The 17,812-nt window shown below is 48.9% G+C and overlaps 1 protein-coding gene across 5 annotated transcripts in view; it reads left to right on the forward strand.

The window, feature by feature from the left end:
• The window catches only part of TENM4 (teneurin transmembrane protein 4), a 3,045,593-nt gene that overhangs the window by 2,596,265 nt on the left and 431,516 nt on the right, over positions 1 to 17,812 (forward strand). For all 5 annotated transcript variants that reach the window (XM_074400388.1, XM_074400391.1, XM_074400392.1 and 2 more), the window contains 2 exons: positions 12,361 to 12,648; positions 17,119 to 17,388. In XM_074400388.1, the coding sequence (XP_074256489.1) occupies positions 12,361 to 12,648; positions 17,119 to 17,388 (558 nt within the window). The remainder of the gene's footprint in view (positions 1 to 12,360; positions 12,649 to 17,118; positions 17,389 to 17,812) is intronic.

Genomic DNA, 17,812 nt, shown 5'->3' on the forward strand with positions numbered 1-17,812 from the left:
CCACCAGCGATGTTAAACCTGTGTCAGCCATGAGCACTCTGAGCCCATACCCACTGGGCAGCAGTTCTGAGCTTGATCCAGTGTACCCTCCCCAGAGCTCAACAGCAAAAGGCCTGGTGAACAGTTACGATAGAGCCTTTGGTTTCTTCACAATCACAGCAGTGGGCCAGCAGCCAATAAGTGTGTGCACTCACACACACACAAACACACACACACACACACACCACCTCCCACAGGAAGGACAGCCTGGGTAATCCCTGCTGTCCTCGCAGCCGTGATCAGAGGCTGATTATGACCTCTAGGATTTCTATCCTTTCTGCTCCTGTGATAGAATCAGTGTCAGGTATGCCCAGGGCATAGATGCCACGTGCTCGGACCTGGAGTTTTATAAGACAGAAACTCTTGTGCCCACAAAGCATCTTGATGGTACCTGGAGGAGCCATCATGATATTCCTTCCCTGCCCAGCAGAGCATCTTCTCTGGGGCCTGAAGAGCAGAAAGGGGGTCTCTAAATCCTTCCTTACCTACGGACCCAAAGCTGTACGAACTCAGGCCCAGCGTCTAAGTTTCACCATTCCAGAATCCTTCAACTGATGCCTGCCTCTCTGGGGTGCTGGTTTCCCTTCTGTCTCTCTCTTCTCTCACCTCACAGAGTGAAGGCCTAATAGGGAGCCCAGGTAATTACAGGTTAAGGGTGGACACAGTAGGGGACGGATAATTAATCAGCCGCTCTCCGCCTTCCCTCTATTTCCTAGTGTGGTCCCAGAATAAGCCCAGAGAAAAGTCAGGGGGAAAAAAAAAAAAAGACAACGTTTTTACAGAGAATTGGAACTCCAATAAACTGGGTTTCAGGCTTGATTCTTGAAGGGGTTTTCTAGGAAAAGGTTGTTTCTAGAGAGAAGGAAGGAAGTATTTTTCCCTGAGGCTGGATGTGCAGAAAAGAGGCAATTTCCCAAGGTGTTGCTCACAAAAGAAACTCAGAGTCACAGCACCCAGCCGGACCTGGGGCCCCGTGGGTCTGGCTTCTGAGAAAGCCACAGGTGACCGAGTGCCCCCAGGGAACATGTGTCAGGTACAGGAGAATGAGGTACAGGGGGAACATTCAGGCGGCACCAAGAGGCTCTGAGTGGATTCTAGTTAACACCGTGGGAGGGGCAGGCCGGAAAACGGGAGCGTCTTCCTCTCCCGGCCCCACTAACTCCTGCTCAACTTTTCAGACCCAGCTCAGGAATCCCTCCTTCAGCCTCTGCTGCCCATGCCACCTGAGGCAGTGCCTGCCCCCTACCCCGAGTGTCTGTGCCAGTTTCTCTTTTGCGTCCTTTGTGCTGGAATCCCCCATACACGTGTTTGTCCTTCTGACATTCCCGTGGGCTCATTGAGGAGCTGAGACTGCATCAGCTCTAACCCCTTGTCTCCAGGTCTAGCCTAGGATCTCATAAAGCCTTGTTGGATGGGAAAGAGGGAACAAGGATGGGCAAACCCAGGGACAAGGTCACCAGAAAGGTGAGGGCTTGAAAATTGTAGGAGACATGTTCAATCTGAAGAGAGGACACAAAGACACCTAGACCAGCGAGGTCTTCAGTCTGGAAGGGCGATTGCTGGGGCAAAGGCATTCGGCGTATTTCCTGAGACCCCAGGGAGTAGAGCTGAGGCCTGTGGAAGGCAGCTAAAAGGAGGCAGGTTTCAGCCTCATATCAGGAAACACAGTCTAGCAGCCAGAGCTTTCCCCCGAGGTAGTGAAGTCTCCAGCTTTGGAGCTGGTGTGAACACTCAGTAGGGATGGGACTGAGGAGAGTTCAGGCACCAGTAGGGCTTGAATCAGCTGACCTTTGATGTTGCTTTTAATCCTAACACATTTTCTTTCTTTTTTGAAACAGGAGTGTCACTCTGTTGCCCAGGCTGGAGTGCAGTGGCTGGATCTTGGCTCACTGCAACTTCCAGCAGTTGGGTTCAAGCAATTCTCATGCCTCAGTCTCCCAAGTAGCTGAAACTACAGGTGTGCACCACCACACCCAGCTAATTCTTGTATTTATAGTAGAGACAGGATTTCACCAGGTGGGCCAGGCTGTTCACGAACTCCTGGCCTCAAGTGATCCGCCCTCCTTGGTCCTCCAAAGTACTGGGATTACAGGCGTGAGCCACCGCGCTCGGCCTAACACATTTTCTGACTCTAAGATGCCACCATTTGTCAAAGGGAATCATTGGCTGGTACGTGGCTTTAGGGGCAGGAAGGACGTAGACCAAGGACTCTGGAAAACACAGCTACCATAATACCATCTGTTGTTGGAAGGCCTATTATGTCCCAGGCCCTGCACATGACCAGCCCGCTGGGGGGTCAGGCAGCTCTGGTGGGAGCCCTCCCAGCTCTGCAGCTCAGGATCAGAGGAGCGGTGCTCATACAGCAGCTATCTGTCCTTTGATACCTGGCCTCTGACAAGCTCTTAACAGAAGGGCAAGATGGCTCCCATAGACAGTGGCACCATCTGTCACCTGCCTGCCAGCCGCTGATTAGGGATGTCCCTGCAGCCAGGCTGGGCACGCAGCCACACTCCACCACCCTCCCAGGAAAGCCCTGTCTGTGTCCCAACAGTTCTCTTTCTGTGCAGGGCACGTGTGAAGCAGCAGCTGTAAAAGCACTTCTCCCAGGAGTCCAGGCCAGGTGCTGACTCAGTTCATCAGAAGAATTAATAATGTTTTTTAAAAAAAACTGAAAGAACAAATAGAACATTTAAGCCCATTAGAATACAGAATGACCTACGCAGGAAGCAGTGTAGGTTATGATTAAAAACTTGAACCCTGGCATCAGACAGACTGAGGTTTGAATCCTAGCTCTGTTACTTTTTTATTGTGGCCTTCTGGGCAAGATACTTAACCTCCCTAAATCCTGGTTTCTTTGTCTATAAAATGGGGATGGCTTTGGGTGTGGTGAGAATTCAATGAGGTAATGCATATAAAGACCTTGCTTTTAGCCACCATTATTATAATCACCGTCTCACAGCTGAAAGAGGCCAGGGATTCCCCAAAGTGACAGTGCCAGAGAAATATGCTTTGGGTGCTAAAACAGAGTACAGACCTGGGAAGCAGATATCCAGGATTCCAGTCCTGGTGTATTGTGTGAACTTGAGCATCACTTTGCTACTCGGAGCCTCAGTTTCCAAATCCGTAAAGTGGGGATAACAATGCCTCCTTCTCTGGTCTGCACAAAGCCCAACACAATACTTGGTACAGGAACAGGTACCACCATGACTCATCCTCCCCACCCCCAGTTTAAAATAAAGGACTCACAGACTGCACTTTGAAGGACTAAGAAAAGTAAAAATCACGATTTTCTACACACACACAGATGCTACCCAGGACTTACGTTTTGTGGAACACATTTTAGCTCTGAAATATTTATGGGCCCTTTTTGACACACAAAGAACTAAAAATATCACCCTGTGCTTATGTTAAGGAAAACTTATAAAACTTTAGTCCAGTAGGAATTCAGTCAATTTCCTGGCTCGTTTCTGGCTGTATCTGAGGTTGCAAGGTAACCCGGGGTGATAACAGCCCCCATTTCCCTGCGGGTTTTGGCAGGGGCAGAAGTTCCTTGGAACGCTGTACTGTCTGTGGAAGTCTCCCTGTGAATGCTGCGGGCCCCTGCCCCTTCATAAATATTACCGGAACCCACGTGAAGGGGCCAGGTTTGTTTCTTGAGTTTCTCCCCAAACACGAAAAGCTTTATTTCCCGTATCTCCCCTCCTCCCGAGCCCCCGACTCTTGCCATTCTTCCAGACCAGCTCAGCCTCCCAGAGCCAGCCAGCCGGGCCTCTGAAAACTAGCTGCAGGGCATGACTCCCAGCGGGTCCCCTGAGTGCAGGCTGTCTCTGCCACATGCATTTCGCATTTTACTGTACACTTGAATTTACCGTTTAGGGATTTTGCTTTATTTCTTCTACCAGGCTGCTGCCTCCTCACTTCTCAAGCTTTCTCTCCAACCTCTTTCCCTCCCCAAAGTCTGAACTCCCAGAATATAACCGGGCTTTTGTCTATGCCAGGTTCATTTTTCCATGCTGTGGCCTAGAACAGTGTTTTTCAGAATGTAGGTTGGCATCTCATTCATAATTCTATTTAAGTAGAGTCAAAAATATCAGATTCCACCCTTGCAGTAAGATTCAGCATCGTTTTGTGAAATTTTTGTTTTAGTTTAAAAAAATTGTAGATGTATGTGTATCCTGGATTGCAATATAAGTTTATTTTTACTCCAGGGGAGAGAAATTTGAAAGCCACATATCTAGACCTTTTTTCTCTCCTTACCTCAAAACCATCTTTTACTCGACATCCTTTGGTCTTCATTTAGATGTCACTGTTTCTGGGGAGTGGTCGCTGATGGTCTCTCCACCTTTGACCCACCTTGGCTGGGCTCCTGTGGTGTCCTTTCCTGCCTGTCCCCTTATCAGACTTGCCCACTGTTTAGAAGCATCTAGGAGTTGGAAGCATGTCTGTCTTGTCCTGTGATGCCTCCGAAAAGGCGTGGCACAGTAGAGTAGGAACTGGGTGTTGTGGGAGGAGAGAAGAAGGGAGCCTTCTGTGATGCCTCCTTGCATATTTTCCAGCACTTAGCAGTAATTTATCAAATGAATGAGTCTATGGAACTAGGTTTCTGATCCTCGTCTTGAGGTTCAAACGTTTTCTTCAGTTTCAAATCTAGACCCTGACTCTTGGAAGCCATGTGATCTGGAGCAAATCAGTTCATCTCTGGGCTTGTTATCTCATTGATAAAATAAGAGAAAATAAGGAATAAAAGAATGATACCTAACTTACCAAGTCGTTATAGGGATTTGAAAAAAAAAATGTACACAGTACCCAGCACATGAGGAGGTGTTCAATTAACAGTAGTTTTCTTCCTGTTATGAGCCCTTTTCCCGTCTTCAATGATCCCCTGATCACCATGACCATGAGGGGTCTCCCAGGCCTCCCCACATTCACATCCCTGTTCAGACCTTCCAGATCCTCCAAGCCCAGTTTCGCATAAAGGAAAACAACAACAAACAAAAAAAGACACTGATATGGTTTAGCCATGTCCCCACCCAAATCTCATCTTGAATTCCCACGTATTTGGGGAGGGACCTGGTGGGAGGCAATTAAATCATGGGGCCAGGTTTTTCCCATGCTGTTCTCATGATAGTGACTAAGTCTCACAAGATCTGACAGTTCTATAAGGGGGAGTTTCCCTGCACAAGCTCTCTTCTCTTGTCTGCTGCCATGTGAGATGTACCTTTCACCTTCTGCCGTGATTGTGAGGCCTCCCCAGCCACATGGAACTGTAAGTCTGTGAAATCCCTTTTCCTGTATAAATTACCCAGTCTCTGGTATGCCTTTATCAGCAGCATGAAAATGGACCCATACAACCACCAAAACATGGATTTTAGAGTCAGAAGGTCCTGGGTTCGGGTCTCAGCCCTGTCCTTTACTGGCTGTGTGAACTTGATCAAAGAACTGGATCTTTTAGCCTGGCCTCAAAAATGAGAAATAATTATGGCTTTCATGGTAGTATGTGAAAAGCACTGTGCTCAATACATATGTCTTCTTCCCTTCTCTCGTCTGGGCCCCTTCTCCTTCTCCATGGACACACCAAAACCAGGACCCATGTCACCATAAGGACAAGCTTATAAAAATGCAGCTTATGCTTTATCAAAGAATTTGTCACTGATGGTGATGGTCCCTAGGGCTGACACCTCAGAGAGATGGTGAACTGTCACTGTAGGGCTCATGACTGGTCATCTCTGGCACCTCCAGTGCCCAACATAGGACTGGTCTGCACCAGTTTGTGAAAATGATCTCTCCTCTCAAGGTACCTTTGTGGTGTTCGGGTTTTGCTTGGAGAAGAGTTTCAGAACACCGCACCACCTCTGGAGCGGGCTGGCAGGCCAAGTCCCTGCCAGGGTCTTGCACATCTCACAGATGCCGTCAGCAGAATTGTGCTCACCTGGGGGCCACAGGCTCTTTGTCTTGATTGGAGCCTCCTTGTTTAGACCAAGCTTTGCAATGACTGAGCTGCTAGTTCTGTCCTTTAGGTATATATTTGCTATTTGAGCTTCCCAGAACCGTCTCACCTGCCTAATTTGGTCTATGTTTAAGGTAGTTACATAATTTGCTGTTTAGAAATAGCAACAAAACAATAATAATGATGTCACTGACAGTAATGATTTTCCAATCCCTTATACCTATTTAGTACATTACATTTTTCAAAGCATCTAACAAACTCAGCCTCTTGGAATAAGTTAAACCTCCTATGCCCAGGGCCACACAGCTAGGAGGTGGCCAGGACAGGCCTTACTCCTAGCCTGCAGCTCATACTATCATTGTCAGGGTAGAGGGTTTTGGAAAGATTTGGAGTTGGACACATGCAGCTCTTGAGCCCGTTCCTGTGTGACTGCAAGCCAGTTATCTTACTTCTCTAAGTCCCAGGCTCTTCATCAGTAAAATGGGACCGATGAGAACTAAATGAAATCATCTCAAGCACTTGACCCCTGCCTGGCCTATGGCAAGCCCTGAGTAAGTGGTGGCTTTTGGTATGATTAGTTCTGTGATGATGATGGTTGCTGAAAGCCAACAGAAAGTAAGAGGTGAAGCTGTATCATTGGTCAGGATACTAACAGAAAACAAAGGTAACCCTAGATGGCTTAGAAGAGCAGACTTGAATGAAGAGAGACAGAGGTGCAGCAGGCTCAGAGAGCCAGCGCTGATGGTGAGATGCCTGGGATCTAGCAACAGCAAGAAACTGGCACACCCTTAGGCCTGCATAGGTGAGGGCAGGGGAAGATGTTAGCAGAGCCTAGTATGAAACGGAGGCCTGGAGGAGGCGCCACCTGTGGGAGAAGGCACAGAGGACTAGAGAGCAGAGGGGGCAGGGAAGACACACTCTGGCCTCTAACCTAACACAGCCCTGCCCCCCCCCCCCCCCCCCCCCGCCGTCTCCTCTTGGTGCCGCCCTTAGCTGAGCCCACAGCGCCATATGTAGAGGCTCAGCAATGCTGAGTATGGGATGTCTGGCAAATGGCCGGCAGCTCTGCAGGACTGAAATGTAGCACGTGAGTCTGTGGGAGGCAGGTTGCTCTGTGGCAGCAAGAGGAAGCTGAGAGAGAGCAAGGAAGGGTCAGATCTCCAGAAGACTTGGATGTCACACTCACGGGTTTTCTGGGGAACCCAGAGGTTTGCGGGTAAGGAGGGAGCAAACACGTTTAGGCATGAATAAGTGCCATGTGCTTCTGTCCCTGAGCCTGTGGCTGGGGCCTGCAGGGTGTGAGGTGGGGTCCTTCCCCAGCATTCCTTCTGTCCTTCTGCCAGGGGCTCCAGGTCACTGCGCTGAAGTCCCTTGCTCCAAAGGGAGTGTTCCTCCACTGGCCCTCCTCTTTCACCCCAACCTCTTCTTTCTCGCTCTGTTAAATGCCAATTTGAGTGTGAGCCGTGACTGACCTCCCATCTGTTCAAAAACAGTAAATATTTGCTGAATTACTATATTAAACCTAAAATTAAAAAAAAAAATTAAAAGGAAATGAGAAACAGGCAATGTTCTCCCTGCTCAGCTTTGTGACGGGGAAGCTATGTGTAGGGTGCCTATGTTCTTAATAATTTGTGGTTACTGAGCCTTTGCCTCCATGCCAGTGTCTTCAGTCAGCAGGCTCACACTGATAAGAAGAAATAGTCTTCCACCAGTTTAACAGCCTAAAATGTTTCTCAGCGTTTTTTTTTTTTTTTTTTTTTTTGAGACAAAGTCTCACTCTGTCTCCCAGACTAGAGTGCAGTGGCACGATCTTGGCTCACTGCAACCTCTGCCTCCCAGATTCAGGCACTTCTCCTGCCTTAGCCTCCTGAGTAGCTGGGACTACAGGCATGTGCCACCACGCCCAGCTAATTTTTGTATTTTTAGTAGAGACGAGATTTCACCATGTTGGTCAGGCTGCTCTCAAACTCCTGACCTTGTGATCCACCCTCCTGGGCCTCCCAAAGTGCTGGGATTACAGGCATGAGCCACCACGCCCGGCTAGCCTTATTAACATATGCTGCTGAGGGGGTGCTCCTTCCCCAGTTATAACTGACATCTAGCCAGAGCTTTCTACATTATCCCTTTTAAAAAGAAAATGTGTTTGTTTTTTCTGATAATAATAGCTAACATCTATTGAGCACTCATTGTGTACCAGGGACCACATATGCTAGGGGTACATGTTAACTCATTTAATCCTCAACACAACCCTGAGAGGTTTTACAGATGAGAAAGCTGAAGCACAGGGAGGTTAAATAACTTGCCCAAGGTCCTACAGCTGGTCAGTGGGGGATGCATACTTCAAACCTGGGCTACTTTTGAAATTTAAAAAAAGAATACATCTGAGCAATGCCTCTAATGCAGACTTAGAGTTACTTAACACTTCACTTAATTGGCAGTGGACTACTAATATTTTCTGTTATTTAGGCCTAATAAGAAGATATGAAGTAGCTGCCAAATAGTTTCATTCATGCATGCACTTAACAGGCATTTGTTGAGCACCAGATACCAGGCCTACCTACCCTCAAGGAACTTTAGTCAAGGGGAGAGGCAGACATGACAAAAGGCCACCAGCTGGCTGCAGGTGCAATGACGATACATCATGCACAAAGGCAGAGGCCACAGAATTCACAGGCAGGAAAGTGCCAGTGCCTCGGCAAGGTGGAAGTGAGATGAGCCAGACCGACAAGAGCCTTCATTTTGACCAGGAAACTGGAATGGACTGACAAGAGCCTTCATTTTGACCAGGAAACTGGAATGGACTGACAAGAGCCTTCATTTTGACCAGGAAACTGGAATCGATCCCAAAGGATCAGCAGAGCTGCTAGAGGGCATAAGCAGGACAATAGCATGACCCGGGCCTCAGAAATTCCCCTGGCACAGCCCATACAGCAGTTATACCCATTTGCTAAGTTCAACCTCAGGATCACAATTCTTTCTCTACCATGAGAGGGCCGTGTAACCTTAGGCAGCATACTTAACCTCACAATTTTTCATCTGCAGTTTGCAGTGAATCATAATACCTGTATCACAGGGTTGGTGTGAGGATTAAAGATGTTATAAATAATCACAGTAAAAGTAAGCAATAATTAAATATTAGCAGTTATAAGAGTCTATTAGCTATATTGTTAAAACCATTATTAAAATTATGAGTTATTAATATGAGTTACTAGTGACTAGTATTAATAATGGCTAACATTAGGAGCGCTTACACTTATTATTATCATCATCATTATTGTCACTCAGGGGTTAGAAGTAAACAGGCAGAGGCAGCAGTTGCCATAAATCCTCATTCAAATTATACTAGAATAGTGCTTTGCGTTGAAAGCCAGTATTGGGTCATGACATCAATTTAGATTTATAATCAGTCATTTTTAAAAAAGGAAAAAGCATAAGATAGAACATATCAAAGTGCATTTCTCATCATGCAGTAACTTTTGTGTATCTTGTTTCTCTTTCATACATATGAACACACACATTCACATACATCAATGTGCCTATTTGGTTATTATGTAAGATGTTGTAGTTTGTTGTTGTTGTGTTGCTGTTGTTTGAGAGAGGGTCTCACTCTTGCCCAGCGGGAAGTGCGTCGTACCATCATGGCTCACTATAGACTTGACCTCCCGGGCCCAAGCTATCCTCCCGTTTCAGCCTCCTGAGTAGCTGAGACTACAGCCATGTGCCGGCATACCTGGCGAAATTTTTTTTTTATTGTTTGTAGAGACGGGGACTTGCCATGCCCAGGCTGGTCTTAAACTCCTGGCTTGTAGTAGTCCTTCCACATCGGCCTCCCAAAGTTCTGGAATTACAGATGCGAGCCACCCCATGCCTGGCCATAGATGCTTTTCTAATTATTGATTGCAGCCAAGAAAGTTTTTTAAACCCTGGAATAGAAGGTACTATCACTGATATTCCTTGGGATCCTGCTTCTCAGACACTCAGAGAACTATTGTCTTGCCAGCCGTTGGGAGGCTGAGCCTCAGGATGGCAGAGCTCAGAGCTCTGGGCTTGAACATCACTAATGTAATTCTATTTATGTGTGTCTTGGGTCGCACCCCTTGCCACGGCATTAATTTTCGGGGATATTTTGAGAATTGGCAACCAAAAAAGTGTCACCTATTCATCTTAATTGGGTCTAGGTACAACCCCGAGGCATTGCGGTCTATCTAGTTAGCACCAGCTTTGCCACTAACTCACCATGGAGCCTTAGGCAGGAGACTGTATGGCCCTGGGTCACACTGTCGCTTCATCTATAAAATGAGGATAAAAATAATTGTCATCTCTACTTCATAGTTATTATGAGGCACCAATAAAATCACAAGTGTTTGCACTCTTTGAAAATCGTGGACCTTCGGGCCAAAGACCTGACCCTGATGTCCATGATCAGAGGCAGAATTTGGGAACTGCTAGCCTCAGAGCAAATTCGACTCAGCAGTCTGTTTTGTTTGGCCTGCAAAATATTAAAATTAAATAATAATAATGGATCAACATGTTAAGGTCATACATTTTATACCTAACTCCAGATTTCCAGCTTGTCTTAAAAATTCACAAGACATATACCCACCCCCGAGACACTCCCACCGACACTTCCACATTGCAGCATAAGCAGGCACTTGGATACACCCACTCTCCCAGCTATTGACTATGGAGGCCCCACCCTGGATACTGAGATCTGAAGTCAGTAGCATTTATCACAGCTCTTGCTCTGCTGTTTCTCTAATCGCACAATGAAGCTGGGGAATGTCTTGTGTACCCATGCTGCTCTGAAAGATGAAGCAATGGAAAGCCAGAACTGAGCAGGTTGTGTTTCATAAAAACTAAGCGATGCCCTGTGTCTCTGCGGAGGAGATTCTACTTCCCTTCTGCATTGCGCTCCTGGCCCTGTATGGTTGTGTTTGCTACCCCAGAGCTCAAAGAAGACTTTTTTTTTTTTTTTTTTTTTTTTGAGACAGAGTCTCACCGTGTCACCAGGCTGGAGTGTGGTGGCGCGATCTCAGCTCACTGCAACCTCCACCTCCCGGGTTCAAGTGATTCTCCTGCCTCAGCCTCCTAAGTAGTTGGGATTACAAGCATGCACCACCATGCCCAGCTAATTTTTGTATTTTTAGCAAAGACGGGGTTTTACTGTGTTGGCCATGATGGTCTTGATCTCCTGACCTCATGATCTGCACATCTCAGCCTCCCAAAGTGCTGGGATTACAGGTGTGACCCACCATGCCTGGCCAAAAGAAGATATTTGGAGGGAGAAAGAAGGTGCTATCACAACTCAAAAATCCACAGGTGTCAGTGTAGGGCAGGAAGGTCAAGATGGGGGGAAAGGGAGAAAGGACAATTAGGAGCTTCCCACCAGTCAGATCCCCTAGCAACACCCACATGGATGGGGCAGACACTGTGCTGCCCAGTGCCAATGGTGGCACTGATGAGATGGGTGAGTCTGGAGGTGAGAGACGTTCTCAGTAACTGCAAGGGCACTTTTGTGCACCGAGAGTAAAGGGAGGCGTCTCAGGGAGGCAGAATGGAATAGGAAAAATGCAGCCTTTAGAGCCAGACAGATCTGAGTTCCAGTACTGGTTTTGTTACTTGACACCTAAGTGACCTTGAAGGGGATTCTGAATCTTAGTTTTCTCATCTGTCAGATGGGAGTGGTTAGCTGGTTAATTAAACACATGTTTATTAGGCACCTACTGTGTACCAGCCCTTGCTGTAGGTGCTAGAGACCAGGAGTGAGCAATACAGGTAAAGTTTCTGCTCTCATGGAGCTTACAGGCTAGTGGAAGGAGATGAACAAAAAGCAAAGAATTACATATCATCATCTGGTGGTGGTGTGGGTTGGTTGGTTGTACCTTGGCTCCTTGCCAAAAAAGGCTGGCGAGCTAATAACATCTCAGAAGGTATGGAGATTTACTAAGATCATATATGCAAAGTGCTTACCCCAGTGCTTGCATGCAATCATTCATCTTACAAATTCTTAAGGAGGCCTGGGTCAGAGCTCGGTCAGGCCCTGTTCCACGTGGGATGTGATGGGAACCAAACAGGCTTGGTTCCTATCTAGGGACATTACTAACCACCAGTGCCCTCTGGCCTTGGCGCCCATCACTGGAGGAGGACTCTTCAAGGTGAATAGGCTAAGTAGCGGAAAGGGACAGGATTTGTAATCAGAGGTTCTGGGTGCGAGTTTCCTTTGCACTTACGGGCTGTGTAGTGGTGGAGCGGTACCCTCACCTCTACAGCCTGGGGTTCCCCATCCACACTGCTGCCAGGGTGAATCGAGGCCCAGGACGAACCCGGGAATGTCCTCTGCCTCTCACGCCCTATCTTTGGTTTCCCGGCTCTAGACCACTCAGCCCTGAGTGCGGCGCGGACCCTGTTTGTGGATGTGGAGGAGCGCGGGCCGGAGGCCATGGACGTGAAGGAGAGGAAGCCCTACCGCTCGCTGACCCGGCGCCGCGACGCCGAGCGCCGCTACACCAGCTCGTCCGCGGACAGCGAGGACGGCAAAGCCCCGCAGAAATCCTACAGCTCCAGCGAGACCCTGAAGGCCTACGACCAGGACGCCCGCCTCGCCTATGGCAGTCGCGTCAAGGACATGGTGCCGCAGGAGGCAGAGGAATTCTGCCGCGCAGGTGAGGGCTGGGCCGAGGGGCGGGGTCTGGGCGCAGGTGAGTTTGGCGCGGGCTCGGGTGGGCGTGGCGCGGGCTCGGGTGGGCGTGGCGCGGGTGGGCCTGGGGCTGGCGGGCGTGGCACAGATGAGCCCCAGTCGGGGCGCCGTGTCAAGTCTCTGCCATTTGGGCACTCGGAGCTGGTAAAAGCCTGCCCTGTAGTTCATTCTTAGTTCATTTATTTTCTCGTTCACCCACTCCCTGGCATAGTGAGGTGGTTAGGAGCTGGGGCTCCAGTGTCTGCCTGCCCAGAGCTGAGTCAGGCTTCCCTCTAAGCCTCAGTCCTCAACTGTAAGATGGGAGTGAGAAGCCTCTGTGTTGCGTTGAATTGTTGTGGGGACTTAATGAGATGGCCTTTAGGTGGTAAGCATGATAATACCAAGGAAGTGCTGAATAAATGTTAGTTCCTCGTTTTTGCTATTCATTCAACAAACGTTTTTAGCGGTTTCTTTGTGTTAAGCCCTGTGTGACTTTGAGAGGAAGACTTTCCTGAGATGGCTGGACATGAAAACGTAGTAATCTGTAGGCTCTCCTGGTGCCTGGCTCCCTGTCCTGCACTTTCTACCTACAGTAGTCCCCAAAGCGTATTCATCCTGCCCCCGTATTCAAATCCATCCTCCTTAGCGGTTCCCTCTGCCACTTCCCAGTGCAAGCCATTATCGTTTTTCTTGGAGGATTAACTGCAATCACTCCCCTTCACCCAGAGTTGCCCACCTCCAGCCATTCTCTGCATTGCAGCCAGATGAGGCTAGGGGTGACTACCTGTTGCCCTTAAACTGAGCTTCCTCTAGCAAAGAACTCTTTCCCCAGATCTGTTTCTGTTTTTCTACACTTTTTTGTCCCCTCTCCACACTCCACCACTCATAGGCCAGCTGTGCTGAACTGCTCAGGTTTCCAGATCTGCCATGATACTTTTTTCCTACCCTGGTGCCTCGGTGATTCCTGTTTTTCTGTCTGCAGAGGCTTGAGCCTTCTATGATGCCTGTCAGGTCATGACCAATCCTTGACAATTTGTGCAGCCCACCCTGGTTTTGCTCTGGCCTTCTCCCCCTTCATAGACAGGGTCAACTGAGCACTGTGCTATGTAATTTATATGCATTTTGACAATGTTATTTAATTCTTACAACAACCGCAGGGTGAATCATTTACCCAAGATCACAAAGGTAAGAGAAGCTGGCCCCACACACACACACACACACACACCCCCCACACCTATGACCTCTTCATTTCCAGTCTCTTTCACAGGCCTTTACCCACCTGAAAGCTGACCTGTTAGCAGGGCTGCCTGTGAGGATTGAAAATGGAGCAGTCCCCTTCCCAGCTTATGGTTAAGGCTCAAACTCCAGCATCAAACAGACCTAGATTTGAACTGAGGCTCTGCCATTTTTACTAATTTCAGCTACCTCACCTGTGCAAAGGGATAAATAGGACCTAATAGGTGATGATGATTGACGAGAACTGTAAATAAAACACTTGACACCAGTACCGGGCACAGAACAGATGCTTCAGAAATGCCACCTGCTATTAATTGTCACCTCTGGATCTCACTGAGGGGAAGAGACAAAATGGTCTCTCGAAGCTTTTCTCTCTCTCTGTCCTGCCCGTAAATGACAGAGCTCAGTGAACCCTGGTTGGCTTGGAGCTAGCACCAGAGGTTCAGGGAAGGAGCAGCTCTTTGTCTTTGTAAATAACAAATAAGCATTCTCATCTCATAGGCAGGCATGTGCGTTAGCTGTTTACAAAATACTTTCCCTCAAATTATCACCCTGGATCCTTAAAAATCCTTTGAAAGTAGCAGGTCATAGATTATCATCCCATTTTAAAGACAAGAATGTTGAAGCTCAGGTGATCAGCAGCCCAAGACTGCACAGTTGAGTGAGATGGGATGTCAACTCATACCCTGGGCCTCAGGAAAGAAGCCAAATGGGACGTAAAGCAAGTAAACCATGAGGACTTCTTAAATCAGATGAAATAAATCTTCCAAACTCACACATCAGAGGAGCTGACTGGCTCAACAGGATTACCGAACCCTTAGAGTGGGCCCTTACCTTGCATTTCTCCAGTCCCGAGATGTCTTAGCTCACTGGTATTGATGCTGAGTCTGGCTCCTTAAAAGGGTATGTAGAACAAGCCATATGGAAATCAATGCAGCCCAGGCTGCTTGTTGCAAACAAATTTGATTTTTCACTTAATGTAAGAGTCATTCTTCATAACACGAGAGCGGCTTCTCTGGCGAGGGCTGGCCCAGCAGAGCACAGATAGAAACTGTGGATGGGGGCAGGGGGCGAGAGCAGGACAGGAGAGAGGAGTGTAGATCAGACAGTGGCCAGGGTGTGTGATGTGCAGGGAGAGCGGGAAGCAGACTGAGGAATTTAGGCTCTAATTTGGCATTTTCTTTTTTTCTTAGGAGGCGAGCAAAATAGGAGGGCAGATGAGAGTAGGGCACAGAGGAATAATATGCAAAATGCTGAACATCTGGTTGGCCCAGCTTCTAACCAATCAGAATGTCTACCTGGCCACTGAGCAGAGCCCACAGGCTTCTGTTGTGCCCGGTCTGCTCACATTAACCCTTTGTTTAGTAACTGGATCAGGAGGAGATTGGAGGTATCAGGAAGGGGCTGGAGCAGCCGAAGCAGAGGCTGAGAGGCACTGGGTGTGGAAGGAGGCACTGAGGTGGCTTGGCATCAGTTATTTACCAAGCTGTGTGGAAGTATTTCATGACTGTAACCTGGCATCAAAGCTATCCCAGCCTGAGCCAGCTGGGAAGGAGGCCTGAGGTACACCTCCGCTCACCGCCACAGCCTAGCACAGCAGCAGCACCCCAGCTGGTCTCTCCTCTCCACTTGCTTCTCCCCTTATCCGTTGTCTACAGTACTGCCAGAGTGTGTGTGTGTGCATGTGTGTGAGGTTAGCTAACTTTTATGGGGCACCTACTCTGCAGCAGGTGTGATAGGTGTTAGATCCAGATGACTAGGACACACCTGGGAGCACAAGGGTTGTTTGTTAGAGTGAAACACGTCGTCATAGGATGCCATCTCTGCTGGCTCCCCTCCTACCTCTCTGGCAGTTCCCTCTCACTTTCTTTTGCAGGCCTGTCCTATTTGGTCCCAGCCCAGGATTCCCCTACTGCCTGGGCATCCACCTCTTCTGCCTTCTCACTTGAGATTCTCCACATTCTCATTGCAAACCTCTCCTTTAAGCTCCTCACTCCAATATCCCACCTTCTGCCTCTGCACTCCAAGCACACTCTCTGTGGATCTCCCCACTTTGAACTTGCACACTTAATCATGTGTTTGGTTTTGTCTCCTCTACCTGACAGAGAATTCTGTGAAGTCAGGCAGTGTATCCTGTTCCCTGCTCTATCTCAGTATAGGCCCAGGGTCAGCGTGACTTGGTTTAAATGTGGGTTCCGCCTGATTCTAAGTCCGGTTCCCCAGATCATCGCTTTAAGTGGGATCTGACCCTTACTGCCTTTGTATGCTCCCTCTTCCTTACCCCACCCCAACACATTCCTGGAAATACCAGATATATGGGAGAAGCTGTTCCTGAATAGACATGGAATTCATGTGCAGGAGTGACAGGGAGGCTGGTTTTCCATTAAGTCCGCATTCTCTTTGTCACTCAAATACTAATCCTAGGTGAACTTCTCTCACCCACGTCCACCCCAGGCTCCATCCTAGGCATTGCCAGTTCTGCCCACGCCCTCAAGAGACCTGTCTCTGCCAGTTCTCTACCACGGCCCCAGCTGGGATTGGGGAGCAGCAGGCAGAGCCTTTTCCTGGTGCCAGGCTGGCTTCTCTCTGCTAGTTCCCATCTTCTTCACTCTCAAGCTTCAGGCTTTCTTGACCTGGCAAGAAAGGGACTTCGGTCCCCAAGGGAGCCATTTAGAACTCCTCCACTGGGCTTCTGCCCTGTTCAGGACTTGCTGACAAGTCCTCCCTGGAAAAGGACACCTGAAGCCCTCAATTCACTTTAGCAGGCGTTTATTGAGCTCCTTCTGTGTACTGCATTTTGTTCTAGGGACTTAAGAATAAACAAGACACGGTGCCTGCCCTTGTTGAGGTCGCCTCCAGCAGAGGGGCAGACCCTTAAACAACTCTGCTGTGCAGTATGGCCAGGGCCAAGGACTCTGGAAAGATCCTAGAGAAAGTTGCAATGAATTCTGCACAGGTGTTGGTATTGGGGTAAATTTCACAGAGCAGGCGCCATTTGAGTTGAGGCTCAAAGGAAATGGAGGGTTCACGCTGGTGAACAGGGGGCAGAAAAAGCCCTCCAGGCAGAGGTGATCACTTGAGCAAAGGCATGGGCATAGAATGCCACAACAAGTTCAAAGAATGACAATGACTCCTGGGGTAAGAAGGCCAGGCTTCAGGCAGAGGCAGAGGTAGACCTCGTCTCAGTGCCCTAACCAAGCTCACCTGTGTTTCCTCCCAGGCGCCAATTTCACCCTGCGGGAGCTCGGGCTAGAAGAAGTAACGCCCCCTCACGGGACCCTGTACCGGACAGACATTGGCCTCCCCCACTGCGGCTACTCCGTGGGGGCCGGCTCCGATGCTGACATGGAGGCTGACACGGTGCTGTCCCCTGAGCACCCTGTGCGGCTGTGGGGCCGGAGCACACGGTCAGGGCGGAGCTCCTGCCTGTCCAGCCGGGCCAACTCCAACCTCACGCTCACCGACACCGAGCACGAAAACACTGAGACTGGTAAGTGGCTGGTCTGGCCTGTGCCAGGTGCCTGGGTTGTGGGGCTGGGGTTTTATTGACAATATTGATTTCCTGCTCCATCGCCAGGGGCTCTGGTGACGTTGGTGAAAAATTGCTTTGCTCTCAGAGGTCAAAAGTCAGAGTCTCTTTCAGTCATGTGAAATGCCCACCCGTGAGTGACATGCCAGAAATGGAGTCGCTGCTTTTTCCTTCCGGATTAGGGAGGCGCATAAGCCTCTGGGTCATTGCTTCCAAGGTGCCTATGTGCAGGGGAGCAGGGAGGGCACTCACAGTGGTAACACAGCCCCCATAGTGTGTCCTCTATGAAATCAGCATGGCCTGGTCCTGCCTGAATCCTGCTCGTGCCATCTCTAGCTCCAGGTGCCTGGCAGTCCTGGGCAACTTCCAGGAACGCTGTCCCACC

Source organism: Saimiri boliviensis, chromosome 6 (assembly GCF_048565385.1).
Source record: "Saimiri boliviensis isolate mSaiBol1 chromosome 6, mSaiBol1.pri, whole genome shotgun sequence".
Classification (NCBI taxonomy): Eukaryota; Metazoa; Chordata; class Mammalia; order Primates; family Cebidae; genus Saimiri; species Saimiri boliviensis.